Below are 23,221 nucleotides of genomic sequence, written 5' to 3'. Positions count from 1 at the left end.
ACATTCTCATCACATCTCACAACCTCAGTCTCATTTTCCTTCATCTCCACAGTGGCCAACACCACGACAACCATCACTCTCATGCTTGGTCAGAGTATTCCAACACTAGTGAAGGAAATATTACTATAACAATGTCACCAAACATTATACATGGGAAATTCCTCAACCAACACACCCTAAACCTCTAACATTTCATATCCCAACAACCAAAATTGTTCATCCTCCAGTTACAGACATCTTTACCGAGATAAGAGAGCTACTACTTAAGTTATAAGAAAATTTAGTGAACAAACATAAGGATGAAGATGATAGAAAATCAGATGAGGAATAAAAAGTAATGAATTATATGGATCCAAGTCATTAAAAGTAGCACCATGCCATGACATTTTTGCTCTTAAAACCTTTTTCCATGAGACATTTGAGAAAAAAAATCACTTCCCTGCTCACTAAAGACCAGATCGTCGAGTTCAAGGAAGTCTTCAGTCTCTTTCACAGAAATGGCGATTTATGTATTACCACCAAGGAACTTGAGGCTGTAATGCGGTCACTCGAGTAGAAACCAAACATGATAGAATTGTAGGACATGATAAACGAGGTGGATGTTGATGGCAATAGTACAAATGATTTCCCATAATTCTTCAGTTGATGGTGCATAAGATGAAATACACTGATTTAGAGGGGGAGTTTAAGGAAACTTTCCGGGTGTTTGACAAGGATCATAATTTTTCTATTTCTACCGTAGAGCTTCGTCGTGTTATGACAAATCTTGGTGAGAAGCTGGTTAATGAAGAACCAGAGTTATTTAACGAAGTTGATGGTGGTTTTGCATTTGAAATTTTGATTAGAAAAGAAACACTGGAGTACATAGGAAGAATATTGGTTTTGTGAATATTTTTATGGAAGAAGCAAATATTTTGAATCAAACTTGGTCCTTACCGTTACAATAGGTTGAGATGACAACGTACAATCTTGGTCATTCACAAAAAGCACAAATGCATGTGCACCACTAAATGAGGGTGTGCTCTATGTAATACTATTTCCATCTCTCTCACAGTGCTACGTGTTCACGTATTACACATTAAAAAAAGCACAATTTGTGTGGTTTTCAAATTTGGCAAAATTCCAATCATTAATAACAAATGTTGGCACCCTAACTTATAATACTTTTGGGTCTAATTTAGTGAGTAAGGACAAAAAAACATTTTCATGAGGAAGATAATGAAATACCTTCAAATTTAATGGGTCAACTCAATGGATCTTTGGAGTTATCATCTAACCTTGAGAACAAGGTTGATTTTAAAGGGATCCGTAACGATAGGATGTTTATTATAATACTTGTTATGAGATTCGTTATAAAAGGAATACAATATGGTAGTTGATTATTTAGGTTTAATTAAGTAATTGATATTTCTAGAATATTCTAATGTTTTGAGATGATGACACTTGTGTGGTGATGGAAATACGTTGGAGGTATTAAGCCCAAGGTTTGGAGGGTTTATGAGAGAAAAAAGGGAAAAAGAATGGGAGGAGCTGAGCTTGCAAAAGACAAAGAAGGGGAATAGAAAATCAGTTAGTATATTAACAATGAGGAGGGTAGAGGGAGGTATGCAGAAATACAGTTATAGAAAGAGAAAAGATATTCTTCTCTAGATGGATTGGTACCTACATCTACCAATAGTTTTCCTTGAACTTTTCACAAGTGTAAATTGTCTTCTTCCACATTAATACAATTTACCATTGTTACTGTTTTTCTGAATTTATTTACATTCTCAACTCTTAAAACCCATCAATTGGTCTGACCTGCCGGATCCGAAAACAGACGAAGAAGGGAAACACAGTAGATGCCACCGAAAATGTCAAATAGGGTTGAAGTCTTGGAAGAGCAATTGGGAGAGGTCAAGACAACGTTGCTAACCTTAGTTGCTCAGATGCAAACACAAAGCTTGGTGCTAGCAGAGTTAAGCCACCAGTTTGAACAAAGAAATCATGAAGGGGAGATCGAGCATTCCACCAGCGAAATTTTTAGTGGGGAATCACGACTTTCCGGCAAGAAGGTGAAGTTACATGTGTTCGAAGGAGATGATCCAGTCGCATGGATTACTCGTGCTGAGATTTATTTTTATGTGTAAAACACACCGGAAGACATGTGTCTGAAATTGGCCAGGGTAAGTATGGAAGGAACCACGATTCACTAGTTCAATTTATTACTCGAAACAGAAGATGCATTGTCATGAGAGAAATTGAAGAAGGCACTTATCGCGCGTTATGGAGGACGGCGGTTAGAAAACCCATTTGAAGAATTGTCCACTTTACGACAAACAGGGATTGTGGAGGAGTTTGTGGAAGCGTTTGAATTGTTGTCTTCACAAGTGGGGCGCTTACCAGAGGAACAATACTTGGGATATTTCATGAGTGGGTTGAAGCCCCAAATTCGAAGGAGGATACGAACATTGAATCCCCAAACAAGGATGCAAATGATGAGAATGGCAAAAGACGTGGAGGATGAAATGAGGGAGGAGGATGACGAAGGGGAGAGGCAGTTTCGGAAGAGGCACATGACAGAAAGAGGGAGTCGTAGTGATTGGGGTGGGCCGAATTTAATTAATCGCATTGGGTCAACCCAAACACAAAGGACTCGATTCACACAATCGGGTTGGAGTAACCTGAATCAAAATTTTGTATCCAAAGCGGGTTCAACAAGCCCGAATCAATTTTCCACAACGTCAATGGCTTCTATGGGTCGAAAAGGAGAAACGGAGCGTCGAAACAATTCGGTGGACCGATTGAAGGGGACCAAAAGCTTGTCCTATGAAGAAGTGATTGAGAGAAGAGCGAAGGGGCTTTGTTTCAAATGTGGGGGAAAGTATCATCCTACCCAACACAACACAAGTGCCCTGAGCGTTCTCTACGGTTACTGATTTTAGGGGAGGGTGAAGGTGGTGATGAAGATGGTGAAATCATTGCGATTGAGGCAAGTGTCACAGAAGAGGAGGAGGATGGTGAGGTTGAATGCAAAGTGATTGGGGTTATGGGGAGCATGGGTGAATACCACACCATGAAAATCGAAGGAGACTTAGCAGGAATTGAAGTAATGGTTCTAATTGATAGTGGGGCTAGCCACAATTTCATTTCTCCTGCAATTACGACAGCGTTGGGCCTTCCAATTACACCGATGACCGTAAAAAACATCAAATTAGGGGATGGTCACAAGGTACTTTCCAAGGGCATTTGCAAGGGGGTGCGAATTAATCTAGGACCTCAAACCTTCGAAGTCGATGCACTAGTACTGGAACTGGGTGGGTTGGAGGTTGTATTAGGGGTGTCTTGGCTAAGCACATTGGGCAAAGTAGTGATGGACTGGAAGAAGCTCACTATGCAGTTCTGGTATGAGGGAAGAATGGTGAAGTTGAAAAGCCAAGGAGACAGCCACGATAAGAATGGGTTCCTAAATTCCTTCCTCATAGATAATGGCAGAAGAATAGCAGATGATTGGTGGTGGTTGCACAAAAATGATGAAGGCAATTTGAATGAACAGGAAGGACATCAAGAAATGGTTTGGTTGTTGAGTCAATTTCCAACTGTTTTTCAGGAACACATAGCATTGCCTCTTGAGAGACACCATGTGCATCAAATTAAATTAATTGCAGAACATAGTCCTGTTAATGTCCGACCATACAGGTATCCACATCATCAAAAGGATGAAATTGAGAAGCAAGTAGAAGAGTTACTGGCTACAGGGGTCATTCGTCCCACCATGAGTGCTTTTTCAAGTCCTGTAATTTTAGTCAAAAAGAAGGACGGATCTTGGCGTATGTGTGTCGATTATAGAGCATTGAACAAGGTAACTATTCCAAATAAGTATCCTATTCCTATTGTAGACGAGTTACTAGATGAACTACATGGGGCAGCTGTTTTCTCGAAAATTGATTTAAGGTCGGGGTACCACCAAATTCGTGTCCATAAAGCCGACATTCACAAAACCGCTTTCAGAACCCACAATGGGCACTACGAGTATCTGGTTATGCCCTTCGGATTAATGAATGCACCTGCAACCTTTCAAGCTACCATGAATGATGCATTTAGACCTTTCCTTCAAAACTTTGTTTTGGTGTTTTTTGATGACATCTTAGTCTACGGTAAGAATGAAGAAGAGCATCTCAATCACCTAAGGCAAGTGCTGAAAATTCTGCAGGACCATTGTTTTGTTGCAAATGAAGCAAAGTGTAAGTTTGGTTGCAAGTATGTTGATTATCTGGGGCACATCATATCAGGGAATGGAGTGGTCGTAGATCCTCAGAAGGTGCGATGTGTGCTGGATTGGCCAAAGCCCAGAAATGTCAAGGGAGTTCGTGGATTCCTAGGTCTCACGGGATACTATAGAAAGTTCGTCCGAGATTATGGAAAAATTGCAAAACCTCTTACCGAGTTGACAAAGAAAAATAATTTTGAATGGAATGTTGCTGCCTTGGAAGCTTTTAACACGCTTAAAACATTAATGACTACCTCTCCAGTGTTGATGGTGACAAATTTCTCTCTATCGTTTGAAGTGGAATGTGATGCAGCAGGAAGGGGCATCGGGGCTGTCCTAATGCAAAATAAACGGCCTATTTATTATTTTAGCAAAGCCCTATCTACTGGGAATTTGGCTAAGTCAGTATATGAAAAGGAATTAATGGCTCTCGTTTTTTCTATTCAACATTGGAGGCATTACTTATTGGGTAGACCGTTTGTAGTCTATACCGATCACAAGAGCTTGAAACACTTTCTACAACAACGGATATCTTCACCTGATTAGCAATCTTGGTTGGCAAAGTTGTAAGGTTATTAATTTGAGGTGAAGTACAAGCCTGGACCCGAGAATAAGGCAGCAGATGCGCTTTCCCGATGTCATGACAAAGTGGAATTGGCTGCCTTAGTATCTTATTCAACCTGGGTAGATGCAGAAACGCTGCTACAAGAGGTGAGACAAGATGCATCACAACAAAAAATAGTTGAAGACTTAAAAGTTGACCCTACTGCAAAACGGGGCTTCTCGGTGCACCAAGGAATTCTGCTGTATCAAGGACGTCTGGTACTATCTCAAAAATCTTCTTCCATTCCACTACTACAGTAAGCCTCCAGGGGTTGTTGCAGCATACTTTTGTCGTTGACAAGTGTCACAAGTTCGCACATAATTACTGACCATTTTTTGCATCCCTGGCCAATACAAGGTCGCAGCTAACCTTCTATAGGTTCTGAGGAACCCCGAATGTCCTCCCATACGTGAAGCATGAAATTCTTTCAAGAGTAGTGGGCCTTGCGGTGGATGGTATTAAGCCCAAGGTTTGGAGGGTTTATGAGAGAAGAAAGGGAAAAAGAATGGGAGGAGCTGAGCTGGCAAAAGACAAAGAAGGGGAATAGAAAATAAGTTAGTATATTAACAATGAGGAGGGTAGAGGGAGGTATGCAGAAATACAGTTATAGAAAGAGAAAATATATTCTTCTCTAGATGGATTGGTAGCTACATCTACCAATAGTTTTCCTTTAACTTTTCACAAGTGTAAATTGTCTTCTTCCACATCAATACAATTTACCATTGTTACTGTTTTACTGAATTTATTTACATTCTCAACTCTTAAAACCCATCATGTGGTCATCATCATATTATGTTTTCTTCATTTCCTTTAAATACTGTATTGTTCATCCATAATAGGAATCAATCAAATATGAAGAATTTATTGTTTTATCTTTTAGTTTATCCTAATTTATCCATTTTGTTAGGAGTATAACAATTACTAAAATGTTCTTGATTTGATATATTGCTTGTAGCGCTCCATCAGTAACACCATGTTTTCCAAACTAAGTCTGAACACTTCATTGGAGAATTAAATAAAGGTTTCCGGAAAATCACAGACAGATTGTTTTTTTATACTAGTTCAACATGTGGGATATTACAACTTTTCATTTCTATGGCAATACATTATAATTCCGTCAAAAACATCAATATTGAAATCATCATAGTTATCTTTTGAGTATACGCTTTTAAGTAATATTGTCTAAATACACATAGGCTACCTCGGGGTTCCCCTAGAATAAAATACAAGATCTAGTGTAAAGGTTTAAACTTCAAAATGTAAACAAAATGAATATATGCTTTTGAATAAAAACAAAGAATAATGAATGATCAACTTAGTTGACTCAAGAATGAATAAAAAAATATCTCTAAAGATATGATTTGAATAAAAAACAAAGAGAATTATCTACTATACAAATCTCATTTGATCCATCTTCTTTTGTAGAGGACAAAAGTATTTTATTACTGCAAAAGTAAACTAAATTCAAAAGAAGTCTGTTGGTCACTATTACTTGAGACTAGCATGTTATCTCTTTCAATAAACATTAAGCAATAAATGTTTAATTCAGAATTACAAGAGAAAATTAAGATGAAAAGAATGCAAAGTTTTAATGAATATTTATTTCAAAAAGTCCTATTAGAACTTTTATGACTATATTAATTGTCCAACCTATAAATATGTTTAACATTAGAAGAATAAGAATATTGAAGAATATCTTAGAATAGACAAACAAATGGAATATCATTTATTTCAAATATTTTTTTCATATATGCGCCAAAAAACTTTAAAATGAACCCAAAAAAACATTATGTTCATATTATATGTAATATCATTCAGCATTTGTATTCATTCATTTGCTATTAAATTCACAATCTTACTCTTTCATATTAATTTTACTCTTGTAGTGTGATTTAAAGAGTTGCAAAAATTATAAAATTTATTTTAACACAAACTATTGTTTAGTGTTGCGTCCAGAGATATTAGTTGTGCAAATAATACTTAATTTGATGAGTTTGAAGAGACTAGACATACAAAGAATATTTATTGTTGTAATCGGTGTTAAATAATAGTGGAATCCTAATCCTGTCAAGAAAATGGATATAGCCTACCATTTTGGGTGAGTCAATATAAATATGTGCTTTGCTTTTTATTCTACGGATTTTTTATATTTTGTTTTATCAACATGTTATTTTCTCAAACTTTTTTTAAATATCTTTTATTATGTGAAGAAATAATCATCTAAAAATTATTGTAAAAAATTGATAAGTCAATTGTGTGAACTATTTTGTGATAAAAATTGTTATCTATATAAAAATAATTAAAGTTTATTTTAAACTTGAGAAACACAATTCAATCATCCTTCTTGTGTTAATTTTGGTAATTTCAGTAGTTATCAGAGCTTAACCTCCTTCTATTAGTATAGATGAAAAGATCCATAAATATGAGAGGAGTAATTAGAATTAGCAGAAGTCACAGCGAGGAAGATCCTCAAAGACAAGATCTTCACATTATAATGGAGATGATTGCAATTAATGGAAATAAAATATGAAGTGGTTTATACGATCCTTAAACTCTGATATATGAGATATCATAAGGGATGGACCCTACATACCTACAGATGATAGGGGAGCAGAAATATTTAAGATCAACGTGACATGTGAGAATAAAAGTAGAAGGCAAATCAATGCTAACCCTAAATACACCACCATGTGTGCTTTAAGTAGAGAAAAGTTTGAAAAAGTTTGTGTTTGTAAATTAGAAGGGAAAATGTAGCATTCACTTACGGTTGTCCATGAAGGAACAGGCAAGGTAAAAGAAACCAAAATCATTATACTCCTCTGAAAATACGAACTCTTAAAAATGGAAGATGGAAAAAACATCAGAAAGATGTATAGAAGATTTCAAACAATAACCAATGGATTGAAATCTTTGGTAAACAAATATAAAACCGAGGAACACATCCAAATGATCCTCAGCAGCCTTCCAAATGAGTGGAGACATCTTGTTATAGCAGTGTCTCAAGCCAAAAAGAAAGGATGAATTAATTGCACATCTCCAAATTCATGAATAAAAATTGATGGAGGAAAACAATGACAAAAGGACAAAATATATTTCTCTCAAAGTGGAAAAAAGAAACACTAAAAGATCAACTCCAAAAGCTCTTAAAGATGATAAGTCTACCGAAGACGAGTCAAACTCAGAAGAGTCCGAAGAAAAAGAAGATGAACAATCATTATTAATTAGAAAGATGTAGAAGCTTTAGTGTAAATCTTTTTTGTAAAAAGTCTTTTAGACCCAACAACAAGTTGGAGAAAAAAGGACAACAAACTTGGTTATGTCACTTGCTATGAATTCAAGAAGTCGTGACATATCAAGGCATGTTGTCCAAATCTCAAGAAGTAATCCTCAAAGAAGGTTCCTTACAAGAAGTAGATAATGATGGCTACTTGGGAAGATGAAATCTCAAGTGAATCTAAAGAAGAAAATTTGGAATAAAATCTCTGCTTAATGGAAGACATTGTTCCGGAATCAGGATGATGAGGTACACTCTAAAATAAGTAAATTAGTTAATGCTTATGATGAATTACTTGAAGAATCAAATGCATTTCAAAAGTATGTGAAGTTCTAAGAAGAAAGTATGAAAAGCTCTTAACAAAGTTTAATCAGAAATCTAAAGAATATTATAGGCTTGAACAAGAAATTATGAGATTAGGCTGCCCAAGGACGTTTTACCCTATGAGGAAATAATTAGATTACAAAGGACAATCGAGGAGTTTACCTCAGGTCTACCTAAGTTTTTTAATATAAGAAAGAACTTGAGTAAACTCTTAGGTAGTCAAAGAAGTTCTTAGAACAAATAAGGCATTGGGTATTCTATTTAGAGTAAGCTACTAGAATTACAAATGATAGACTTTTATCCAAAACACATCATACACATGATCTTAAATCTTCATTTGTTAGACCTATTTCTAAAATAGTTTATGTTAGACCTATATGTAATATATGTGGAAAAATTGGTCATATTGTGTCTTACTGACTTCTCCAACTAACAAGAAAGGAACGAAGAAAATACTGGTACCTAAATCTTAATTATTCTTGTTGTAGATATTATCAACAGAACAAAACAAACATCAATTCTGGTAACAAGACAATGAATGCTCGCAACATGATACAAGAAGAAGGTGTATGTTCGTAGAACTAGAGCCAAAAGAAGGTGATTGTGTATCTTTTGGTGGACACCAAAAGTGAAAGGTAGTTGAAATAGGAAAGTTAGTGGTAAGACTCTTTTATCTTGTATCTCAAATGTTTTATATGTCAAATGATTAAAATATAATTCATTGTGCATAAGTCAATTGCGTGACAATGGTTATTGCATATCATTCTCTAGACATGCATGCTCATTAATTGATAAAAGTGGTTAGATAATCTTCAAGGCAAATAGAGAACACAATTTTTACAAAATTTATCTATATGATATTTCTAAGCAAAGAGTTACATGTCTTTTAAGTAAAAATGATGAAAGATGAGTTTGACATAAAAGGTTAGGACAAATTAGAAGAAATATTGTAAGAGGATTTCTTAACATCTCCTTTAAAAAGTATATTTTATGTGATGCATGTCAAAGTGGAAAATAGAAGAAATCTAGCTTCAATTCAGGTGAAATTTCAACTTCTAGACCTTGGTAACTTCTACACATGGATTTCTTTGCATTTCTAGTGTTGATGATAAGAAGTATGATTTTGTAATAGTGAATGATTAATAAACATTGAAATGGGTTATGTTTCTCAATCATAAGAAATAAACTTTTATAAACTTCAATGTGTTCTACATAAAAGTTGAAAATGAGAGGCCATGGACTGAATTTGATAATGAGTAGTTTACAAAGTTTCGTGAAGGGAATGAAATTTCTCACAAATTCTCATTACCAAGAACTCTTCAACAAAATATTGTTGTTGCAATAAATAATATATCACTACAAGAAATATGTAGATTCATTTTAATGAAAAGAATGTACCTGAATATCTCTAGGTTGAGGCTATATACTTGCAGAATTGAACTTTGAATGTAAATGCTATGGAACAACAAAGAGCCAGACATTTCTTATTTTCATACATTTGGATGTGAATGCTACATCTTAAACACAAAGGATTATCATTGGGTATTCTGAAACATCTAGATTCTAGACCTTATAAAGTTCTTAATTGTAGAACTTATATTGTAGAAGAATCTATTCATTTCAAATTTAATATTGTATTACGGACTAATAAAGAATTATCACATGTACAAGATGACAAAGGTTGAACTCAAGATTGGAGAAAATTACCTACCAAAGAAGTTGAAGGAAAAAATCTAGACAGAAGAGACAAATTCTGACCCGTATGAGAACATCAATAATAAAAGAGATTTGAAATTTATTATTTATTCCAACAACACATAATCTATAAAATATTTGGGGATAAAATAGCACGTATTACAAGCGAGACCTCCTTAACCATGATAAGTCCCAAAATCTAGCTCATCTAACCTTTTCTTAAAATAGCGCCATGCATATATACAATAAATTAAGAAAACGTGGCGAAATTTTTTATCTCACGCTATTTATTTGTTTTTTTTAATGTATATAACAAAAATAAACAAAATAAATAGAAAATGAATCCAAATAATGAAATGTGGATTTCAAAGCCATTTTAGTAATTATATTTTTGAAGCAATTTTAATCAAACTATTCTAAGTTTCTAACAACTAATTTATGAAAACAGCTATCAATATATTTACCGAAATACAGAATAATTCAAACTCACTTGCAATTAGAATCAGGTTTTGAACCAATGAGTTATTGGTCTAATGGTATAAGGTTCTACTAGATCTAGAAAGATCAAAAAGTAAATGATTTAATTTTTGGGAGCGTCAATTGTTGGAAGTGGCAGACACACTTCCTAAAGAAGATTAATTATTTAACCATATAGTAATGAGATACCCTTAATAGTATAAAAAAGATTAGGTTTAGACAATAAAATTTATTTAAAATCACTTATAACCCTTACTTAAGAGTTGAAACGGGTCAGACTGCCTATCAGGGCCCTATTATCTAACCTATAACAAGTTAAGTCAGGACATACGTTTTCTGTAAACAGATCATCAGACTCAGGTTTTTTGAAAAGCCTATTTACTTTAACAGGTGAGACTTTAGGTCATCTAAAAGATTTATTAAGTCTAACATGTCAGTCTATTTAGTTATATTATATAATATGTTCATATTATACAATTAGTTTTAATATAAAAATATAACTTAATTCTTAGGGTTAGAAAGTCTAATTAAGAGTATGAATATTAGCTTATTTAAATATAGTATGATAACTTATTTTAAAATTATATAGTATAATAAGTTTTTAAACATACTAGCAGGTCAGGTTAGACTTTGAAGCAGACCAAGCCTAAACTTTGAATTTGTTTTAATTATACTAACAGGTTAGACTCAGACTCCTATATACTATATATATTGATGCGTACAGTGCCATGCTTCGGTAGGTTGACTGGGACTATTAGCACTGGATTATTCAAGTAAATGTTACTCTTAGGTCTTAACCTTGTCGTTTTCTAAGACAAATTCTGATATGAATCAATATTGTGAATTGTTGTCACTAAATAAGTATAATTCATTTCCATTAATCAAATGTGTAAGACAAGCTTTATGATGTAAAATGGAAAGATCACATATTTTGAATGAGAAAAAAATGTACTGATTATATAATAGTTTTATATTATTATCCTATTATTTACTATTAATTTTTAAATATAAGTAATATACATAATCAGTATGTGATGACATACCAATTATTATAAAACTTCAGATTGAGTATTGCATTTTGAATCACATTTTTCCCTATTTGAATGGCATACTATTTTCAATGAGGGGAAAATATCTACTTCCACTAAAAAGAAATGTTGTTGAAACAACCAGAACCAAAAGTCGGTTGATAGGATAAGAATGAGGAATATACCTCCTATTATGAAGGTTTATGTGAGGCGCCAACAAGGCAATAACAGAAAATAACTACCTTTCCAAAAGGTAGTTAGTTAGGAAAACTATAAATAGAAAGTTAGGAGTTGTTAAACTCGTTTTTGGGGAAATTTGTGATTTGTGTAACTGATTTCAGGGAAATCAATGGGAAATTCTCTCTGTAATCATTCTTCTCTCTCATTGTAATCTTTCTCTCATACTCGAATAAATTTGGGATCTAGGTTTTCCTGATCCTTGAGGTATCTTTCAATTTTCTGTTGTTCTTCTTCTTCTAATCTGTACCAGTTTAACACTGGTATCAGAGCACCAATTCTAGTGCCTGAAATTCACGCTATCCGCGGTGCTGCGCATGAAGACGAGAAGCATGGCTAGATCCAACGATGACTGGGAACAAGAACGTGAAGAGATGAGAACTAGATTGGAGTATGCTGAAGCATTAGCGAAAAAACATGGGGATCAAATTGCGGAATTAATGGCGAAGTTAGGTCAAATTTGTAATCAGAATAGTCCTCCCCGAGAAGGAAGGGGAAGTTAGGGGGAACGAAGTGAAGAAACGATTAGAAGAGAAAAATGGCACAGTTTAGAAATCCCAATCTTCGTGGGAGAAGATGCGTTTGGCTGGACACATCATTTAGAACACTATTTCTTATTGAAGAGGTGACAGAAGAAGAGAAAATGCAAGCTACAGTCATGACATTGGAAGGGAAAGCATTGAGTTGGTTCCATTGGTGGGAAAAATGTAATCCAATCCTGACTTGGGAAGGATTCAAGATTGCGGTGGTGTGTAGGTTTCAACCTTCCATGGTTCAGAATCAGTTTGAGCAATTGTTGTCTCTTAAGCAGACAGGAATGGTAGAGGAGTATGTGGAGGATTTTGAAAAATACGTTGGAGCATTGAGGTCCATAGACCAGGAGTGTGTTAGAGGAATCTTTCTGAATGGCCTAAAGGAAGAGCTACAAGCAGAGGTAAAGCTATACGAATTGCATTCCTTGTCAGATATTATACAAAAGGTGTTGTTAATTGAACAGAAGAATATATTGATAAATAAAAAAGCTAATCCTAGTTACCCTACGAGAGGTACTGGAGTATCCAGAAGTAACCCCTATAATAAGACTGTTACAGTGGAATCCAAGCCTAATAATGATAGGAGATGGGAAAATTCCAATAGTAGCAACCCACTGAGAAGTTATGGACCAAGTCACACTGAGGAAAGTGTAAAGAATAAGGCAGGTGAGTTCAAGCATTTGACTAGTGCATAAATAAGGGAGAAAAAGGAGAAAAGCTTATATTTTAGGTGTGATGAACCCTACAATAGGGAACACAAATATAAAAACAAGCACTTTCGAATGATACTAGCAGAAGTAGAGGAGGAGGAGGAGGAAAATGAAGAAGGGGAAGATCAGTTGCAATCCTTTAAATCCTTGCATTTATCACTATGTTTCATGACTGGTTTTACTACTACTAGATCATGGAAGATGGAAGGTTGGGTGGCTGAGAAGGCAATGATTATATTGATAGATTGTGGAGCTTCCCACAACTTCATTGCTACTGAAATAGTGGAAAGCTTGCAGTTAAAGGTGTTGGATACCCCTCCTTATTGGGTGGAAGTAGGGGATGGTCATAGGGTGAAATGTAATGGGAAGTGTGAGCAACTGAAATTCCAGTTACAACAGTTATATGAGGTACAAGATTTCTATTTATTTACTCTCAAGGGGGTTGACATGGTATTAGGACTGGATTGGTTGGCACAATTGGGGGAGGTGAAGGCTAATTTTGGGAGGCTAGAACTCAACAAAAAGAAGTGTTGTTTTGCTAGACCTAGCTTGGAGTACTTAAGTCACATCATCTCTGGTTCAAGAGTGGCAGCATATCAATCCAAGATAACTACCATGAGTACTTGGCCAGTCCCTAATGATCTGAAAAGTTTAAGAGGGTTCCTAGGGCTCACTAGGTACTATAGAAGATTTGTACAGGGGTTTGGTAGGATAGTCAAACCTTTGACTGAGTTGTTAAAAAGGGACAGCTTTGTGTGGGGAGAGGAAGCATCCACAGCTTTCCAGACCTTGAAATCTGCCATGATCAACCTACCTCTATTGGCAGTCCATGATTTCTCTAAGAAATTTGTGATTGAGACAGATGCTTCTAGTAAAAGATTGGGGGCTGTAGTGATGTAGGATGGCAGACCCTTGGCTTTTGGGAGTAAGGGACTCTCACTCAGAGCACAGTTAAAGTCAATTTATGAGAGAGAACTCATGGCAGTTGTAAAAGTTGTACAGAAATGGAAGCATTACTTGATGGGGAGGCATTTTGTTCTGAGAATAGTTGAGGAACAATTTAAGTGGGCAGTCAAGCTCATTGGACTAGATTTTGAAATACAATTCAAGCCTGGAAAGGAGAATACAGTTTTAGATGCACTTTCTAGGAAAGCTATGTATACTGATGTGTTTGTCACTAATCTGGAAGATGCAAAGGATTGGTTTCAAGAGATTAAACAAGAACCTAAATGGCAAAGATCATACATAATCTAATTTGTGAGCCTACTTCTCATCTTGGATTTCAATTTCAAGCAGGAAGGTTGTTGTATAAAGGAAAGTTGGTGTTACCCAAGTCTTCCAATAGGCTTCCCCTGATTCTGGCTGAATGCCATGATAGTATGGCTGGGGGGCACTCTGGTTTTTTTAGAACATACAAGAGAGTCTCTAGTTTTTTATATTGGGAGGGTATGAGAAGCTATGTGAAACAATATGTGGAGACTTGTGATGTTTGCCAGAGACAAAAATACTCCACTTTGGCCCCTGGTGGCCTTCTGCAGCCTTTGCTAATTCCTACTCAGGTATGGCAAGATATCTCTATGGATTTTATCTATGGTCTACCTAAAGCTAAGGGGGAGGATACCATATTTGTGGTAGTGGATAGGCTCACTAAATATGCTCATTTCTATCCATTTGGCTATCCTTTTAATGCTAAAGATGTTGCAGCCATGTTTGTGAAGGAGGTGGTTCGGTTGCATGGCTTTCCAGCAACTATAATTTCAGACAGAGACCAGATTTTTCTCAGTCAATTTTGGCAGGAATTTTTCAAGTTGGCTGGGACTAAATTGAAGTATAGCACTACTTACCATCCCCAGACAGATGGTCAAACAGATGTAGTGAACAGAAGTTTAGAAACCTATCTAAGATGTTTTGTAGGGCCTAAACCAAAGTAGTGGGTAGAGTGGCTTTCATGGGCAGAATTTTGGTTGAATACTACTTATAATGGGTATGTTGGCATGACTCCATTCAAAACATTGTATGGAAGAGATCCACCCACCTTGATTAAGGGGTGTACTGTTACCTCTAAGGTAGAGGCAGTGAATCAATTGCTTCATTCCAGGGATTTAGTGCTGCAAGAATTACAGTAGAACTTGTTAAAGGCCCAAGACATAATGAAGGCTCAAGCTGATAAGCATAGAATAAAGGTTGAATTTGAGGTAGGAGAATGTGTGTTTTTGAAACTCCAACCTTACAAATTGAAGTCCTTGGCTAGGAGACCATTGGCTAAGTTGGCAGCCAAGTTCTATGGCCCTTATCAGATTTTAGAAAAAATTGGTTCAGTGGCTTATAGGTTGGAACTTCCTAGTCATGCTAGGATTCATCATGTGTTCTACGTGTCATTGTTGAAGAAATCATTGAAGCTAGTGCAACAATCTCAGCCACTTCCTCCAATGCTTTCTAAAAAATATTAGTTACAGGTTAATCCAGCTACCATATTGCAATGCAGAAAGGGAGCTGGTGGTCAATTGGAAGTCTTGGTGCAATAGGACAAGCTACCAACGTGTGACAATTCTTGGGAAGAGGCTGCTTAGCTCAAAGAAGCTTTTCCACACTTTCCCCTTGAGGACAAGGTGGCACTTTTGGGGGGAGTATTCGTAGGATAAGAATGAGGAATAAATCTCCTATTACGAAGGTTTATGTGAGGCACCAGCAAGGCAATAACAGAAAATAACTACCTTTCTAAAAGGTACTTAGTTAGGAAAACTATAAATAGAAAGTTAGGAGTTTTTAAACTCATTTTTGGGGAATTTGTGATTTGTGTAACTGATTTCAGGGAAATCAGTGGGGAAATTCTCTTTGTAATCATTATTCTCTCTCATTCGTACACGAATAAATTTGGGATCTAGGGTTTCTTGATCCTTGAGGTATCACATATTTTGAATGAGAAAAAAATGTACTGATTATATAATAGTTTTACATTATTATCCTATTATTTATAATTAATTTTAAATATAAGTAATATACATAATCAATATGTTATGATATACCAATTATTATAAAACTTTTAGACTGAGTATTGCATTTTGAATCACATTTTTCCCTGTTTGAATGGCATACTATTTTGAATGAGGGAAAAAGGCAAATTTACATGTGTGGTGCACCTTGACTAAAATATTACAGTCTTGGTGCACGGTTTTGTGAAATCATCTAAGATGTTAATCGGTAAAAGGAATGGAGTTGGTTGGATGTATTTACCAAAATAAATGAGAAAAGCTTCGAAGGTCCTATCCCTGGAAATGTCATGAGGTGTTCGGAAATTGTTGAAATAGTTGAATAGGAGGATCACTATGACTATAACGCTTGGTAAATTTACTAAAAAGGAAAATGATTTATTAGATATTATGGATGATTGGTTACGGAGGGGCCGTTTCGTTTTTGTGGGTTGGTCCGGTCTATTGCTCTTTCCTTGCGCCTATTTCGCCTTGGGGGGTTGGTTCACAGGTACAACCTTTGTAACTTCATGGTATACTCGTGGATTGGCAAGTTCCTATTTGGAGGGCTGCAATTTCTTAACCGCTGCAGTTTCTACTCCTGCTAATAGTTTAGCACACTCTTTGTTGTTAATATGGGGTCCGGAAACACAAGTAGATTTTACCCGTTGGTGTCAATTAGGTGGTCTGTGGACTTTTGTTGCTCTTCACGGCGCTTTTGGATTAATAGGTTTCATGTTACGTCAATTTGAACTTGCTCGATCTGTTCAATTGCGGCCTTATAATGCAATTGCATTCTCTGGTCCAATTGCTGTTTTTGTTTCCGTATTCCTGATTTATCCACTGGGTCAATCAGGTTGGTTCTTTGCGCCTAGTTTTGGCGTAGCAGCTATATTTCGATTCATCCTCTTTTTCCAAGGGTTTCATAATTGGACATTGAACCCATTTCATATGATGGGAGTTGCTGGTGTATTGGGCGCTGCCCTACTATGCGCTATTAGGAATTAGTCATGTGTTAGGAGAAATTGGTACAAGAAGTCGTAGATACACTTCTTGATAATGGAATCTGCGGACAACCAATGAGAGATGGTCATAATAAGGTTTACAAATCGTGCACCTTTTTAATTTATTATAGGAATAGTGTAGTTTTTAGAAGCTCGACAATGACATTGTCGAGTATCTTTGTTTTTTTAAATTTCCCTCAAGCAAACTCGGCTATAGGGTAGACGTTTTTCAAGTTTATTATATTTTAATAAACTCGTATGCTACATTGGAGTTTTCCATTTTTTTAAATTTTTTTAAATTTCCCTAAAGCTAAATCGTGAATCCTATAGGAGTTTCCATATTTTTTTTCAATGGGGTTTGAGTACCTTTTTTTTTACTCTCTCCAGAATTAGAAACCCCATTGGAATTTCTATTATTTCTATTTTTTTTACTTTTCCCCCAACCAAAATGGTCTGTTGCATTGGAGTTTTCTATTTTTTTTTTCAATTTCCCTAAAGGTGTTTTTGGAATCACTCACATCTAAATAGGAGAATCTCATATCCATTTTCTTTGAGTTTTATGGGAAAATGGAAAAATTCATCGATAACTTGTCGTCGATGGATCTGATGTGATCCGAGAAGATGAGCTTTGTTCAGCTCATCATCCCCGTCGAACCTCTCATGGTGCCATCTCCTATTTAGGCTAACTCGGTCTCCTCCAATTTCGTGAGTTAACTATTCTCTCTTCTTCCACATCTAACATTTCTCTCCTTCTTTTTTTTTATTACTTATTACTTTTGTGTTTCAGGTTTTCTCCAAGCTTTTTATCAAGCTTCTGTGTTTCATCTTCTTGTGCATGATTGAATAACTTGTATTATGTTTTTTTTTTGTTTTCTTTTGTAACTGTTAGTTGAATTGAGTGTGTAGCTTTGAGAAATGGTGAAAATGTAGTAGTGTCAGATTAATTCAATGTTGAATGCAATTTTGGAAGATTTCATTTCACTACTGGTTTTGTTGGAAAACTCCAATGCATAACACGATTTTGTTGGGGGGAAAATAGAAACTCCAATGGGGTTTCCAATTTTGGAGAGAGTAAAAAAAGATACTTCAATCCTATTACCGATTTTGAGTTAGAAAATAAAATAAAAAATTGAAAACTCTTTTAGGATTGACGAGATAGCTTCAGGGGAAATTTTAAAAAAAATGATAAACTTCAATACAGTAGATGAGTTTATTAAAATATATAAAGTGGAAAAACGCCTATCCTATAGCCGAGTTTGCTTGGGGGAAATTAAAAAAAAAAAAAAAAGATACTCGCAAATGTCATTGCCGAGTTTCTAAAACTACACCGTTCATGTAATAAATAAATAAAGGTACACCAAGACTGTAATATTTCAGTCAAGGTGCACCACACATGTAAATTTGCCGAGGGAAAAATATCTAGTTCCACTAAAAAGAAAAGTTGTTGGAACAACTAGAACCAAAAGTCAGTATCTTCGGCTGCAAGACACAAGAGAATTTCAACAGGCCACTGACATTACCTGTTACTCTGACCTCTAAAACAAACACAGTTTGCCAATGTCTCTCCTTCTACACAAAATGACAAATAAAAGTAATGCTTAATCAGTTTCTCTCGGTTACACCATTCACTTATGATGCTCATCTTTCAAACTTCCTCCTCTCACTTTTTGTCAAACATAATAGCAATGCTTAAACCAAATCCAACGGAGCCCCTCACTGCTCATTCACTTTCCTTCCCTAGTTGTGCAAACTTCAAATAAGCTAGAGAAAGTAATACCTTAACGCGCCCCAAGAGCGTGGGAATGTTTGGTTAAAATATATAAACAAATGACAAATTTCACCACAAAATATAACTTTACAACGCGCGTGGGGACATTCCAACTGAATTATGTCAATGCATAAACCATTAGAAGTATGTACAAAAAACCATTAGAAGTCATTTTCCATATGTATTTCAACACATAGGTTTTTGTAATAATAAAAGAAGCTTAAAAAATCTAGTAAGAGTATTAAGGCAAATTGGAGTAAGAATGGAAACATAAATTTTCTTTTTTTAAATTTCTTAACTGCATGAATATTGATTAAATTTTGTAAAAATATGTCAAAAAGGAGTAAAGTAACACTCAATATTTTAACATTTGTTTATACTCCAAATTAAAAAGGAGTTAATGTAGTGTTGTAAGCTTCATAAATTCTCATATAGGTCAAATGTCAAAAGTTTGATTTCTGAAAATAACTTGTTGTAAAGACAATCATGCATCAGTCACACATTTCGGGATTAGTTCTTTACTCTCATGTTGCAAGAAAACATTCATGATATCAATATTGTATAGAAATATTGTGTAAAGAGCATTTCTCATGTGCAAACAGCAAAAACAGTGCAAACTTGAACCCCATATCTAACTTGTTCATTCTCACTCACATTCAAATACAAAGCCCGCCACCCTTTCTCTCTGATATAGCAAAATTCAAATCTCACTTTTGATTCCTCTCATTGCTTTTTCTCTTTAGAAAACATACCTTTATCATTGAACTGAATGTAGTTTGAGATTCCAAAAGACAACAATTCACTTCTTTTTCTTTTCTCTTTATCAGTTACTTTTGTTCCCTAACTCATTCAAAACATGAAGCACTCAACTTCTTCTCATTCATCACAATCATCGTCATCTTCTTCATCATCCACCACTAATTTAGACCCAACTATGTGCAACTCAAACTCCAAGAGTAATGGCACTCAAAGTGGGTGTTTTAATGCCATATTGCGCAGGATCCTTTGTTCTGGTGGCCTCCAAACACACCCATCAGATCAAATTAGAGAATTTCAATGCTCAAAGTCAGTAGTGTGTGGCAAAGATCAAAGCTTTACGGCTAAACAAAATGCGGCAGTGGCGGCCGCGGTGGTGGCTACTATCACTCCTCCTGGGATAGTAGCAAGGTTGATGGGCTTGGAAACAATGGTAGAATCAAAACCAGGTTCACTTTCGCGAAGCAAGTCCATGAATTCTGTTGATTACTTGGGAGAATGCAATAGAATGGAGAGTTTTCATAAGAGGGTTAAGTCCACAGTGTCATTTAGGGAGATGCCAACTTTTCTGTTACTTGAAAATGAGAACTTTTTGGTGCTTAGCTTTGAAAAAGAAGGTGAGAACCAAGAATTCAAATCAAATGGGAGGAAAGCGAAAATGGGTTCTGCAGATTTGAAACTGAAGAAAGCAGGAAAGGAGAGAAGTGAGTTGAAGGAAAACAAGAGAGAAAAAGTATATGGTGAGAATATTTTGATTGAGAAAGAGAAATTGGGTAAAAGAGTGTCTGGTATGCATTGTGGAGATGTTGGAAATGATGGAAAATTTCAAGAAATTACTAACATTTGGCCTCACTTAAATGCTTCTTCTGAAAATAAGTATTTTGCTTCAGAAGCAGAGAAATTGTGCAAGATCATTAATCACAAGGAAGTTATGGTTAGTGAAAGGTTGAAGAGGAGGAGGAGGAGTAGAAGGATGAAAAAGAATAGTTTCACAGAAAAAATGAGAGAAATTGAATGCAAATCAGAAGATTCAAGCCCAGTTTCTGTCCTCCAATTTGAGCACAAAGCTTGTGAAACAGGTTTGTTTCTTTAATTTGAATTCAAATTTTATCTATGCTAATTGCTAGCAATCAGGATGTTAAATTGTGGTCTGAAATCGAATCTAAGGTTACAATGTTTTGGTCTTGTTTGTCTCCACGACCTCATCATGGCGACAATAGCCATCACCGCAACCACAATTTAAATATTTTTAACAGCAATTTTTATTTGGCTTTAGATATTCATATTCATTTACATGTCATATCAAGCAATTTTGTTCATTTTTTAATTTTCTAAATGATTGTTCATGAACTGAATGCAGAAGTGGACTCTTTGGTATTTGGTTTGAGTCCAAGGAGAAAATTGACTCCAAGTGTGGAAAATGACCAGCATTTTCCTTCAAGTGCTGATGACAACGTGATCATTGAAGAGGCAAAGGTTAAGGAATTAGAGAACAGAAAATTTGATGGATCGAAGAAAAAGGAGAAGCATAGCAATATAGATATTTGGGGTGAAGTTTGCAGGGTAGCTGAAGATGAATTTGCTGAAACAAATCAGATACAGGCATGGATGAATAAACAAGGTGAACTTGGAAGTGTAAGTGCAGATTGTGAATTACAAATTTTTGATGACTTGTTAAATGAGCTGATAGATCAACTTGTTGAGTATCCAATTTAAACTTTGCAAATTCAAAATTTGTAAAATAAACATACTATATTATAAAGTGTCAAAAGATTTAAACCCCTCCTTCTCTTATTATGTCTTTGCTCTTATTATTGAAAAGTGCACCCAGGAAAGTTCTCTTTGTTTTCTTTTGCTGAATTTATTGTTGTGAGATTTGAGCAAAATAAAAGAAACAAGTTGATTAATGGAGACACGATTGATTAAATATAAAAACCTCTTAAGCACGAATTCGTCAAACATTCTCGCGTGTCGGTGTTTGACACGTATCCGACACGTGTACGTTCGAATTTGCGAAAAATACGTATCCGACACGTGTACGTTCGAATTCGCGAAAAATACGTATCCGTAGAGTATCAAAAAATAAATAAATAAAATAAATAAATATCAAGATACGTATCAGATTCGTTTCTAATAAAATATAGAATAATATAGATTCATTTTTAATAAAATAGGATAAGATACATTCATTAAAGGCCACAAAGATTCATACCAACATACTATCACACCGCATTGACCCTCCAATAGTCGGTTCACCATACCGACTCTCCGATCCACAACATCGCTATCAAGGATGAGATGAAATTGATACTATTTGTGTTTCTAAGGCTAGACAATAAGCAATTTTATGAATTATTCTACTATATTTTCTAATTTGGAATTTTGGAGAACAATGATTTTCAATTTCCATTATATTTTTTTACTTTGGATATTTTGATTTACACTTATAATTTTATCATATTTTATATGTTTTTTATTATTTTATACATGTATCCTTAAACGTGTCATATCCTATATTTAAATATATATATATATATATATATATCAACGTATCAAATATGTTTCATATCCATGTCTATCAGTGCTTCATAGATAAAAACAATCCTTCAAGGCTTCATTATTAAATTTTACCATAAAGCATGTTTAAAATGGATGTGTACCAAAATAAAAAAGCTGTTGAAAATGGGGATACTAAAGAAACATTCCCCTAGAGAAAGCACTCACCATTTGTTTCTATGTTTGGCTTATGTGTTACATGACAATAATGACCACGGGATCTTAATAAACATGTACTATACAGTACTTCACACACCACATCCTAGTTAACTTCGATTTCATCATGCAAATGCAAGTATAATGCAGATGGTTCTTTTCTGCATAAAGGATTACGAATAATAATACCTCTAAGAACTAAGTTTTACTACATGGATACACTTACTCTAAGAGTAGGTTGAAAAATATCTAATTCATATCTTAATCATCCATTTTAAGAAAATCTAATGATATGATTTGAATTAGTAAATATATCTGAATCATTAGATTTCCATAAAATGTGAAATATGATCTTTTAAATTATTCTCCATGTATATATATATATTTATATTTCAACACTATTTTTTATATGTTAACAAACACTTCTTTCTTGATTGACTTTTTTGTAATGTCACGAGTTATCTACAAATTGATTCTTATTATCTATATATAAAAGAGAATAAAATATATTCTTACATCATGAAATAATTTATCTTTTTACATCCTTTGTTAGATGATTTGTGTCTTATTTAACTTCTTTCTAGAAGTTTTCATTTTAAAATATTTATAAAAAATAAAATAAGACGCATGTCAAATAATGAATAGATTTAAAGAGATAAGTTATCTCATGGTGTAAGGATATACTTTATTCTCTATAGAAAATATATTTGTTGTGAATGCAAAACCGAAAGAATGTAATATTTATGCTGACAATGTAAAGATTTATACATAACAGGTGCATCATTTATTATTCATTTCTATTACTTTTATTTAAGAGTTAACGGTGATTAAAAATTAATAGTTAATAATGTTAATTCTTGGTTATTTGTAATTCAGTTTTG

General features: G+C 34.8%; 1 protein-coding gene across 1 annotated transcript; it reads left to right on the top strand.

Moving 5' to 3' along the window:
- LOC109329122 lies at positions 19,706-21,437 on the top strand. The gene is made up of 2 exons (XM_019562792.1): positions 19,706-20,707; positions 20,989-21,437. The coding sequence occupies exons 1-2, from the start codon at positions 19,729-19,731 to the stop codon at positions 21,342-21,344; spliced, it is 1,335 nt and encodes a 444-aa protein (XP_019418337.1). The 5' UTR covers positions 19,706-19,728; the 3' UTR covers positions 21,345-21,437.

The sequence above is a fragment of the Lupinus angustifolius genome, chromosome LG16, assembly GCF_001865875.1.
Source record: "Lupinus angustifolius cultivar Tanjil chromosome LG16, LupAngTanjil_v1.0, whole genome shotgun sequence".
Classification (NCBI taxonomy): domain Eukaryota; kingdom Viridiplantae; phylum Streptophyta; class Magnoliopsida; order Fabales; family Fabaceae; genus Lupinus; species Lupinus angustifolius.
Note: the sequence above shows the minus strand (reverse complement) of the source record. Positions and strands in the feature narration are given on the sequence as shown.

Bases quoted from the DNA above. Each gene is read 5' to 3' on its own strand.
- LOC109329122 (XM_019562792.1), top strand. From the start codon at position 19,729: ATGAAGCACTCAACTTCTTCTCATTCATCACAATCATCGTCATCTTCT. The intron at 20,708-20,988 runs GTTTGTTTCTTT...AACTGAATGCAG, and splicing joins GCACAAAGCTTGTGAAACAG to AAGTGGACTCTTTGGTATTT.